At 40.6% G+C, this 12785-nt stretch overlaps 1 protein-coding gene across 3 annotated transcripts in view; it reads right to left on the bottom strand.

The window, feature by feature from the left end:
• Nucleotides 1-12785, bottom strand: part of MACROD2 (mono-ADP ribosylhydrolase 2) — a 1236456-nt gene that overhangs the window by 167807 nt on the left and 1055864 nt on the right. For all 3 annotated transcript variants that reach the window (XM_073003448.2, XM_073003446.2, XM_073003438.2), the window contains exon 9: nucleotides 7122-7203. In XM_073003448.2, the coding sequence (XP_072859549.1) occupies nucleotides 7122-7203 (82 nt within the window). The remainder of the gene's footprint in view (nucleotides 1-7121; nucleotides 7204-12785) is intronic.

Below are 12785 nucleotides of genomic sequence, written 5' to 3'. Positions count from 1 at the left end.
CTCATTTGCTGGAATATGTTGGTTAAGTGGTACTTCAGGCAAACCTGATAAATACAACTGTATGCTTGATCTGTTGGACAGTTTTTGGGGACAAGTAACCACTTTGCTGCTGCTGCTGTTGTTGCTGATGTTTTTAATATTTTCTGATGCCTACAATCCTATAACTGAGAACCAGTATTCTGATTTCTAAGAACAAAAACTTTGAACTGCAGCCTTGCCTCTATTCCAAAGTTTCCCCTTCTTTTCAAATCTCCAGCAAGAATTGTGAAAACACACATTCTTCCTGTGGGAAGAGCTTCGGAGATAGACTGAAAAGTATGTTTGATTGTCATCATATCTGCAGCTATCATTGACTGCATGTATATACAGTCTACTTATTATGAAAAACTCTGTCATAAAACACTATCCAAGACAGATGTACTAAATTATCCAGAGATCTGAGTACAATGTATTGTTACACAGAATTCAAAAACAGCTAATTTGACTCCATGGACCTGCCAATGGCTTGACCTCACAACAGCTTTATCTGTTACTTGTCCTCAAGGTATATGTATACTGAATCATATTCCACTATAGTGATGAGGAGCTGGTTGGATAGCTCAGTTAAGAATCTGGCTGTGGACCCAGAGATTGGAAGTCTGATTCTCCCAAAGAAACTGCACAGTCCCAGAGCACACCCAAAAGAAGGGAATGGTAAACCACTTTTGAGTATTCTCTACCTGGACAATCTTAAGAAAAGGTCAACGTTAAGGCAGACTTGACAGCATGTTATTACTGGGATTCCTAGTGTGGTATAATAGATAGAGTGCCAGGCTAGGACTCTGGAGAACAAGGTTCGAATCCCCACTTGACCACAGAAATTCACTGCAGGAGTGAAAGTGGTAAAACCACATCTTAAACATTTCATTTACCTTGCAAGGAAGGGAAATGAAATATTTGGAAATTCATTTCCACTCACTATTATGGTTGTTATAAGTTGATTCCAACTTTATGGCACAGAACACACACACACACACACACACACACACACACACACACACACACACACACACACACACACACACACACACACACACACACACACACACACACACACACACACACAGACATTTCTGCATTATCAATATGGCCAACGAAACAGATTCAAATGTTCTGCCCTTATCATAGTCTGTCTCTGATACAATCATACTGCAAATAGTTTCAGAAATGGGAGCTATTAAACAGTACCACAATATGTGATTTAGATTACACTATATTCATAGGCCATGTTTTATATACGTAGTTGCCAAATTCCTACTTTGATTTTACATTGGCATAATGCAAACAGCATAATTTTGAGAGGTGAATTCCCTCAAGCCAAGAATTCAGTGAAGACTTTATATTTTGCACGCTGATCTGTATAACTCCAGATGCAATAGATAATGTCTATGCTGATTTCTTAATTTGACCCAATTCACCTCCAAAAGTTATTATGTGTGTGTTATGTTTGCCCGCATAACTAATAAAATTCTGGTCAGTAATTTTCCATTCAGATATTCAAATAATAAAGTCTCGAGTCCACTCACTAATTTTTAAGCTGTTTCAAATTCTGACTAGAAGCCAAGTCACAACCTCCCAGAAGGCACTTTACACAAGTGTTCCACAAACGTATAACATATAACTATCAATAAAACTGTTCTGAAAGAGGGTACAGCACAGTTAGTCAGAAAGCACAGTGACTTATACTCACATATAGATACTTTTCCCTCAACAATAACAAGTATCTTCAGGTTAATGGTACAACTATGGGCATTTGTACAGTCCCACAGTATAAAACATATTATTGACCTTGCTGGAGCAACATTTCAGCTTTTGCACCCAAAGTCGTCTTCTTTATTTGAGACAATTTGATGGCATCTTTATCATCTGGATTCACGGAAAAGAATCACTTGAGGAGTTCCACCAAAATCTAAACTATTTTTACTCAACTATCATCCTTATCCTAGACCAGTTTACAAAACAGGGACACATCCTTGACACCACTGTTCAGCTATATCATGGACACGTAAGCAGTACATTATATCAAAAATGCACTAATAATTACAAAGTCTTATATGCTTCCAGCTTCCACCCAAAACTCTAATGTTCAACTGTATCTTCCCAGATCCATGGGTCAGAGACACAAGACATAAGGATTTGTAGCAGGTATTTCTTAAACTACAATGTCCACTCTGTGAGATGGAGGTGTGGGTGGTGGGAATGACAGGAAAAGTCAAGGACTACTGCAAGTCAGACCCATGTCATTTACTGTCATGTACAACTCTCAGTTGAGACCACTCACACGAGTCAAAACAAGGAGCTATAGACCATCCTGCCCAATGATCCTTCTCTCTTACATACTGGATATGCTTGCTTAATGTTCAACTGTATCTTCCCAGATCCATGGGTCAGAGACACAAGACATAAGGATTTGTAGCAGGCATTTCTTAAACTACAATGTCCACTCTGTGAGATGGAGGTGTGGGTGGTGGGAATGACAGGAAAAGTCAAGGACTACTGCAAGTCAGACCCATGTCATTTACTGTCATGTACAACTCTCAGTTGAGACCACTCACACGAGTCAAAACAAGGAGCTATAGACCATCCTGCCCAATGATCCTTCTCTCTTACACACTGGATATGCTTGCTTGCAGGCTGCCATGCAACCTTAAACAACTTCTGTCAGTTATGTGTAAACCACATTACAGTACTTGTACAGTATCTAGGGAAGAAGAAGAAGAAGAAGAAGAAGAAGAAGAAGAAGAAGAAGAAGAAGAAGAAGAAGAAGAAGAAGAAGAAGAAGAAGAAGAAGAAGAAGAAGAAGAAGAAGAAGAAGAAGAAGTCTTTGAGACAAGTCAAGATGCCAGCTATGCTCCAACATCTACGCTGGCAGAACCATTCCAGCTCTCACTAATTTCATCCATCAGGGACTCGTTTACTTTTCAAAGTGATATGTGCCATCTTCTGCCAGTAGTGCCCAGATATGGCAAACTAGGAAATCTGTACTCAAAAGAATAAATGGTTATGAAAAAGCGTCATTGAAGTGGCACAAGACACAAAAGTCAATGCCAGAACATTTCAACTTTCCAGGACATTCTGTCACTGATCTCAAAGAGGATATTGCTGAGAACCAGACTAAATCTGGGGTATCTGTGTGATTTTGAGGTGGCTAGAGGATCGAGTAATAAGCTCCCGAGGCACAGCAACATCACAACAGAGCTTTCATATCCCACTTGGCAATTGTAGGGTTAACAAGATAGTCAATATTGTAAACTGAAGAGGAAATCTAAGTTAATACACCAAACTGACCTGCTAGCTGCAAAGGAGCAGGGGAGTGACAGATGTCCCATAAATCCCATGCTCTCTCCTTGACACTCCAACCTTTGAGAAGGTGAGGAGGTCACTAGGCAGTATGTATAGCAGTATTTGGCTGTTTAGATAGCCTTTTGTGTTCTGAATTTTTGTTTGTTCTCTCCCTCGGCTTAGTTTACTAAACTTTACAGAAATATCATTCCACTCATAGGATTGAGTTTATTTGTGATTGTGCAAGAATGATCGCTATACTAGCGCAGAGCAAAAAGGAAACAAAATTAAGGTACTATAAAACCCCCACATCACACCTATCTTTTTTTTAAAAAAAACAAAGAATATGGAACCAAACAGCTACTGTCAAATCTAGGTATGGACAAGATCACAACATTTCCTAAATGTTACTGGCCAGGATAACTAATAGAATTCTGTACAGGCCAGGTTGATCTCTATGCCCTCCATTTGAACAACAAGGAGATTGGTGGGGCAATCTGTATAGTCCTGCCTCTTACTCACTATATTATAACTTTCAAGATGTAGTCTGCATAGTAACCATTGCTTGTTTCTCAGGCAGGCTGCAGGAATCCTCCCACAACCACTAATTAGCCTTGTAAACAAATCATGCCTCCATGCCTTGCTTCTGACAACAACAATATTCCCAGAAGTGCTATTTCCATCAGAAGCAATGTATACCAGGTGCATGCGCCTTATTTGGAAGGGTAGCATTACTGCCTGCCCCTTCTATTCCAATCCCTTGGGACTCTTTTCATGTTCTGATGTACCTCTTAAAATTGCTTAAGGATGTGGCTCCTACCAGCTGCATCTGCTTCTTGCCTTCCAACCCTCTTCTTGACCTCCCCCAATCAGACTTTTGTCCTTTCTGTTTCACTCCACTCAAACATTCTATGACCTTCTTTTGGACAGATCTGAGACGTTGCTTCTAGTTGTGATTTGCACGTATAGGTCCACTATTTTTGCTGACATTAATCACACTGTCCTTTCCTCTCTGGACTTTTGTGAGCACAGCCATCCACCAATCTGTGCTAACTGCTCCTTTATCTCACCTCTTTGACAACTACTGTGCTTGCCAATAGTGACTGTGAAGTATAACATCGTAAGCACATGAAGACACAGAATTACTTCCCAAAGTTAATTACCTGGGAATAAAAGCATGCCCTAAATTAAGCATCAGAAGAATTCTGTCCTAATTGAAGTGTTAGCAACATTTGGCAATTGTCATATATGCACAAGACCATTCTTTTTATTACAAATTAATTAGTTCTCAACACACAGACAATCACACAGTTAAATTCTGACCTCATGGTCTTTGAAATAGATGAAAATCACCATGTAATATACAAAGTGGATCAAAACGATGGGAAAAACACATGCTTTCATTGTGCCAGAACTAGCTCATCTGTGTGTAGGAAGGGACTAGGCCACCTTCAGGATGACAAATCTGAATTCTGTAATCGTAAGATATTTCTTAATGATGACAACAATATCTCAGTATGGAATTGTGAAAAATGTCTAAAGGACTAGAAGTAGATGCAACCAAAGAACCTTTTTGTCCACAATAAGTGGCCAGACAGAGGAAAACATTTGAGAGTTCATATGGGGAATTAAACATTTGATTATCATTTATTGTTTACTCTGGCACTCTCACACTCTGGAAGCAAAGCAAGTCTTAATCTCTCTGTACAGGCGAAGCCACTTGGCTACTTTTCAAGGAATCTACTGTACTGCTTTAGACAAATCTGCATGTTATATCTGCAGCATACATAAGTCCTCCATCCCTCCACATATGTTCACGTTTCAGCTCTGGAGTCTGCAAGGGTGGACTTCCACTTTGGGAGTGGTGTTACCCAAAGGAGTAGCCACCACCTTGTACAACTCCGTCATACCCAAAGCAGTTCCAGGTCTCTGCAGACCTTCAGACCAAAGAAGAATGGGCCAAGCATTTTCTTTCCATCCTCTCTTCCACATTAGATTTAAGGTAAGGGGATGTGGCATGAATATTAAACTATTTTGTGTCTCCATAGATATACACTCTTTTTCCTAGCACTGTGGTGAGTGGCCGAGGCTACGTGGCTGTTTCATTTCCTCACCTTGAACACTGAACGTGGTGGAAAAGAATGTGCTCAGTTCAGTTTGGCTACTGGAGGACTTTTTAGTGGAGACATGGTGACAAAGAGAAACAGCCCCACAAATTTAATTGCATGCAAGGAAGAAAAAGAGAGATTCCTGTGAATAATGCAATATGACATCTCTTCCAGTACAGTTTAAAGAGAGCTGCCTTGTGGTGACTCATTTCTTTGCTGGGCCAATTTTAGCCTTACATTTTCATGCAGCATACAGCAGAGCTTCAAACTTATGCGAGATAATTTTCAACATGAGGTGAAAGAAATTAGGAGAAGTGTATGGGGGAAGGAGGGCTGCTCGAGATCATTACTTGGATCTCAGCCCAAGGGTGAAATATGAAATCTCTCTGGAATCCAGGGTCTTCCCATGGTGTCATAGAGGGACAGAAAAAAATGTCGGAGGGATTCTGAGAAGAAGGCAGAAACTACTGTGGTGGCTCTTAATACTTTAAAATTAATATGCAAACAGTATCTGACCATTACTGATGTAAGAAATGTTCATGTCAGTCATTACTGAAAATTAGGAGGTGTAGCAGACCAGAAGTTCCATTTTCCGAACCCACACAGGAACAACTACTGTATGCTGCCTTCTGTAACAATCTCAGTTCTCTCCGACCCCCTGATCAACAGGAAATGGTTAAAAAGAGAGAGAGAGAGAGTTACATTTGCACTTGCTGACAACTCAAGGAAAGAAGAAATATAGTACTGCCTTTTGGAGGCTTAATAAAAAGGATTATTTATTCTTCTTGCAGTTCTTGGATGCAATTTCCTATATGCAGTAATAGAAATAGCTAGTCTAATATTTGTGATTTCATGTAACAAAGTACCAGAGGGGAAAATATAGACTTCCTTATAAAGTTAGCTTTTTTCTTCTAAACATAGAAATAATGTTGATACCTTTATTTACATTATATTTACACGTTTTTAGGAATGTGTACTTGGATTTGGGAAATATTCAGAACTCACACATTAAAAAAGGACATATTTGAATAGTTCTGAGTATATCTGAATCAGAGTTTGATAGTTCCAGGTATTTGTAATAATAATTTCTAATATTTGGAGTCCCATTTACTCCAATAGATTAGAAAGCAAAAGGATAGTTTTCTGCTTGCTAGAGGAAGAGGTGAAAGTCAAACCAATTTCTCAGGCATCCTGGAATGATTTCTAGAGAAATGAAACTCGAAGAGGGTGGTGGGAGCAGAGAATTCAGTGCCTCCTGATTGGGGTTTCTATGGGTTTCCCAGGGGAGCAAGGCTGGAGTGAGAGCAAAATCTTTAAATTCTGTCATTTTTCTAGGCACTGCTAGCCATTGTGTGCACTCTTTTTATGTGGCACAATCACTGGAAAGGTGTCTGAGGACACAGGGGAATCCTTGAAAAATAGTTTGCCCTTTTGTGTGTTTTTAAAGGGGGAAATAATGACAACATAGTATTCATTTTAAATTTCATGTTCCATATGAAGGGCTGTAATTCAAATTCTGAATCTAAATTTCAGTACTGGTGCAAATACCTAGTTTTATACATCAAAAATCTTAACAGAAAATGTTTATAGTATTATAGATAACATATAAATATGCCACAGTGTGTAACTGCCGATTTAGGGACCATATTTGAAGAAAACTACGTTTTGAAAGAAAAACATAAAAGAACTAACCTGTGGGGAAGAATTCGTTCATTTTCTTTTTGTAAATTTTGTAGTCAACCTCCAAAAATACACAGAAAATGATACGATCCATCTGCAGAGAGGACAGAAAAAAAGCATGATTTGTTAAGCAATATATTTTGAGTCTTTAGACAAAAAAAGTTCAGGCTAGAATTTCAGATTGTTTGTTTGCTTGTTTGCTTGCTGGTGTTTCTTTTTACTTCTTTCATTACTCCCAGTCAAGACGGAAGTCGAGATGGCTTACCAGTAGATTAAAACCAAATATGAATGAAAGGGTCAAAACAGGTACAGTGAGAGACAAATAGTCATGATGCTAAAACACAACTGAACGAACTGTAGTATTAAAACCGTATCAAGTTAAAAAGCATTTGAAGAACACATCCAACCAAAGAAGGACGCAAAGACATACGCATCAACCTGCTAAAGCCTCTATTTCTTGTCTGCCAAAAGCCTACTTAAGTAAAACGGGCTTTGAATGCCAGCGGAAAAACAAAAGGGTGGAAGCCAGCCTAGTCTCCCTTGGCGAGGAGTCCCACAGCCTGGGAGGAGCTAGGTTTGGCCTACAATTTGCAGAAACCAAAAATATGCGCTGCCACACCAACACCGACAACACTGGTGTGGTTATGCACAGATAAAGATGTATAAGCCATAGCATAATTTACAGTAACAGAAAACATGGCAAAGCAAAACAATTTGGAAGTGCTCTAAAGGCTAACATATCAACCTTTCACAGAACCCCAGCCCCTATCATCAGACACAAGGTGGAAAAGAAAGTGAAAAGAATCCTCAGTGCTCTTTGTCGTTACGTGAAATAATCACTAGAACATAAACCAGAGGATGAGACAGCAAAGAAGATACATCACACTGCTCTTCCACTGAATAGAGAATTCCTCTAGCGTGGTCACATGCGCCATGCCATTTCTGCAAGCACGGTCGTTGTGCAAGCCGAGGGTAGGTCTTCTCCATGGAAGTCACAGCATACAAAATAGCGTTCAGGAATTTTGCAAACTTGCATATTATGCTATTTAGGTATATTAGTAGTTTTTTTTTTTTTAAATTACCAGTATGTTTTTAGTAGTTAATTTTTTTCTATTAGTATGTTTCATCTTTGGCCTTGTTATCCCTGATCTCAGAGAGCCAGTACAGTGCCCACATTAGAGGGCTTGATTTGGAAGAGGAAAAACCAGTCTGAAATCTCTGCTCAGTCACCAAGCTTACTTGGTTTCCTTAGGCCAGTCCAGACTTTTTAGCTAAGCCTATCTCACGTGGTTGCCATGGGGATAAATAAGGATAGGTAAGCCACGTAAAATTACCATATATATTGCTGGTGCATATATGTAAATAAATAATGGTATTTTGTAACCTGTAGAGGCTACAAGAATATACAAGAGAATATCTTCAGATCACCACCATTCACTGTCACTATGTTCTACTGATGGCAAAAACAAGCCCTAGAGATCCATGCGAATACCCCACAAATCAAACCCAAACAATACACAGCCACATGATTTGTAGCAAAAAAAGGGGGGGGGGAAATGAGGTCAAAGTGCAGGAATCAAAAGCAAGAATATAAGATGTGATATACCAATTAAATATTTTATTATTATTATAAGATGTTCTATTGTTTTCCTCTTCTTTTGGACTGATTTGATTTTTCATTACACTATATTTGTAAAAGTTCATGTATATCTGGGCTACAGTGCAACTACTAACTATTCCACATTTAAGATAATGATCAACGTTTGCATTTTTAGGATTTCCATGCCCAGCCATCCCACTGGGTCCACCCTCCCGGTCCAGCACACTTTATGACAAATAAAACAGCAGTCTTTAAGGTCCTGCAAGATTCCTTGTTGCTTTTGCTGCAACAGACTAATTATTCTTCTAAAAACTTTGTATAAGGAACATATCTATTTCAAAATCGTTGTCAATATCAAGATGCAGAAATGTCCTCCCGCCTTAGAAATACTCATCCATATTTTGCTTCCATTTTTCTTCAGCATAAATCCTGTCTACCTGCCTATTCCAACAACCACTGTACTGTTTCACTGATGTGGGCTACACTGCAGTACAGAATAAGATCTCCAAAGGTGCTTGGAAACATTACTTTTGGGAGGACTACATCATCCAGAATATTTTAGGCAGTGTGGTCATGGGGGATTCCAAGATCTGTAGTCCAAGAAGGAAACTTTTCCAATGTTTGATTCCTAATAGATACAAGCATGTCAATCGCCTGTTTACATTTCCTTATATAAGACGCCTGTTTACATTTCCTTATATAAGATATATATCTGGATGAGTTACTCAAAGGGCCAGATCATATTCCATGACATGTAAACGCAGAATGAGTTCTCTCAAAAGAATGTTTTCTTCTCATTGTTTGAATCCTCTTTCCAGAAATCTGATTCACAGGAAGAATCAGATCATTATTTTTCTATCTTCTCCTCTTCTCTCCCGCCAATACTGCAAACTCCAAATGAACTCCAATTCTACAAGTTTTGATCCCTCTTTGCACAGGTATTATTTAGTTGCACGTCTCTTACTATATAGTCCTAGAAGTTCATTGCTTCCTAGGTTTGCAGGCACTTCTACAAGGAATTTAATTTGTCTGCAACAAGCTAGAATTAGGTTTTCTCCAAACTGCAAGAATAGCCATGGAACTGGGAGAGGATGACAGAATTCTTCTCTTGGAGAGAACAACCAGGCAAAACAGTCACAAAATATTTTGCTTTCTATCACTCATTTTACAAGGGCTAGTGATGTAACTTAAATAAGGAATGAAAGCTAGGAGTCCTGGCTTGAGGGTAGTCCAAATGTGCTCCAGGTATTCTGTCTAGAATTTGACATAACCCAGAAAACTGGGCAGTGGCAATGCTTGTACATGAACCACAATCTCACACTACTAACCTAGTGAGGCTTTCCACTCAGCAGTAGCTCAGGAGTATACCGGCCATAGACGTTGGCACAACAAGGGAAGATGGGAGTCCACCACCGGACACCTTTGGGCTAACACTGAAAGATACATATCAGGAGGTCTCCAGACTGAATCTCTTTTGCTGTGAACCCAATAAATTGCTTTAGGTAAGCCACTCTCCCTGAGACTCAGTTTCTCATTTGAAATACAGGATATAATAATTTGTATGGTAAAGGTAAAGGTTCCCCTTGACATTTTTAGTCCAGTCGTGTCCGACTCTAGGGGGTGGCGCTCATCCCATTTTTCAAGCCGTAGAGCCAGCGCTTGTCCGAAGACAGTTTCCATTGTCACATGGCCAGCGTGAATAGGGAACGCCGTTTTACCTTCCCACCGAGGTGGTATCTATTGATCTACTCGCATTTGCATGCTTCCGAACTGCTAGGTTGGCGAGGAGCTGGGACAAAGTGATGGGAGCTCACTCCATCATGTGGATTCGACCTTATGACTGCTGATCTTCTGACCTTGCAACACAGAGGCTTCCGCGGTTTAGCCCTGAGCGTCACACCACATCCCTTGTATGACTTACAGGTTTATTACAAAGATTAGATAATATCTGTTGTGATTATTAAATCACTCTTGCAGATTATCTCTTTCTTAGGTCCTTTGGCTGAAACCCCCTACTTGAACTTTCACATTAAGTACATGTCTGTATTATTCTTCATTTATACCACTTCCATCTGCAGTTCTTTCTCTCCCTCCTTTAGACCGCAACTTGTTGTGACTTGCACTGTCCCCACTGTGAAGCAGATATCTATCAGTGCCATCTGCGGTGATGACATTAAATAAGCAGATAAATAAACACACAGGGCTTGCACTTGCAAAATGAGTTTTTTGCTCTGGGTTTTGTGTTTTTTAAAGAGACAGCTACTTATAACAATCCAGCCTTGAGCATGATATGAATGAGAGCAGGGCATCAATCTAGCTGATTACCACAATCTAACATTTGGTAGATGAGTCATAAGACAGACATCTGCCAGGTATACAATAGAGTGAATTGGCTTAAAGCAACGAACCTACCATTCAATCTCATTGCAAATGCATTGAGCAAGGATGTTTTCTGTTTTGGAAAGGCCTTTGAAAAGCTTTTATTCTGTCATTATTTATATAAGCCTATCTTTTCTTAAATATAGATATGCTTAGGCAAAAGCAAAAAAGAGCAGCACAAGTCAGCCAGATGGCAGGCAGTGCCAAAAGCAAATAAAACAGTTCATACCAAAAAAAGAAGAAAAAGAAAAGGAAAGGAAAAAAGTCAACAAAAGCGAGCCATGTAAATGGCAGACATAAAATACAACTATTAGTTCATAGCAAGGATTCTTGGCAAATGATTCTTATGTTTTGGGATTTCTGTTGTTGTTGTTTTTGAGAGGTGTTATTCAAAAGATTCATCAGAAAAGTGAGGTGGGAGGAGAGAAAAAAAAGAAAGGTTACTTACCTGTAACGATGGTTCTTCAAGTGGTCATTCTGTGAATTCACACAAAGGGTTAATACCAGCGCCAGCGTTGGGCCTCTCGGAACGTTTTCTAGCTGCAAGAGAAAAGTAACAATGTTTAGGACTACCCCTACTGCGCACGCCCAGCCTAACCGTCCCTCAGTTCCATTTGTCCGCCATAGGCCCTCGAGTCAGAGAGACGCCAGTGACAGACAGACAGAGGGGAGGCCGGGCGGGATTGTGTGAATTCACAGAATGACCACTTGAAGAACCATCGTTACAGGTAAGTAACCTTTCTTTCTTCATCGTGGTCTTCTGTGAATGCACACAAAGGGTGATTAGCACGCTTACTAACCGGATGGTGGGCTGTCACTGAAGAGCCGATGCTAGCACTGCCCTCCCGAATTTGGTCTCCTCTTTTGCCCTCACGTCCAATCTGTAGTGGGTTATGAAGGTAGAGGCATTAGACCACGTAGCGGACCGGCAGATGTCGGGCAGGTCGACGCCACGAAGTAAGGCAGTGGATGAGGCAACAGCCCGGGTGGAATGGGCTTTAAGTCCCTGTGGAGGATCTCTGTGGTTGAGCTCGTAGGCAAGGGCGATGGTAGACACGAGCCACCGAGAGAGCGTGGACGGCGAGGCCGGGCAACCCCTCTTTGGGCCAAAGTGGCAAAGGAAGAGTCTGTTGGGCAGGCGAAAGTCCTTGGTCCTGGACACGTAAAAAGCTAAGGACCGTCGAACATCGAGCATGTGGAGCATGCGTTCAACATCAGTCGTCGGGGACGGAAACAAAGTTGGCAGAATAAGTGGCTGATTGACGTGGAAGTCGGAGACCACCTTAGGAAGAAAAGAGACGTCCAGGTAAAGCATAACCTTGTCCTTAAAGAACTGAAGAAAAGGTTGGTCATGGCGGAGAGCTGCCAACTCGCTAGCTCGACGAGCAGAGGTGATAGCCACTAGGAATAGCGTTTTTAAAGAGAGCATTTTGAGGTCACAGGTAGCCATAGGTTCAAATGGGGGTCTGGATAGGGCATGCAGAACCAAATGGAGGGACCACTGAGGGAGTGGAGGACGAACGGGAGGTCGGAGGTTAGAGAGACCCCTCAAAAACATCCTGACGGTAGGATGGGAGAAAAAGCGGGATGAGGGAGAAGCTCTGGGCTGAAAGAAGACAACCGCAGCCAGGTACACCTTGATAGTAGAGATAGACAGGTGGAAATCAAACAGGTAACGGAGATACTGCAGAAGTGTG

This window comes from Pogona vitticeps, chromosome 1, assembly GCF_051106095.1.
Source record: "Pogona vitticeps strain Pit_001003342236 chromosome 1, PviZW2.1, whole genome shotgun sequence".
Taxonomy (NCBI): Eukaryota; Metazoa; Chordata; class Lepidosauria; order Squamata; family Agamidae; genus Pogona; species Pogona vitticeps.
The sequence above is the reverse complement of the archived record's forward strand: the minus strand, read 5'-3'. Positions and strand labels throughout refer to the sequence as shown.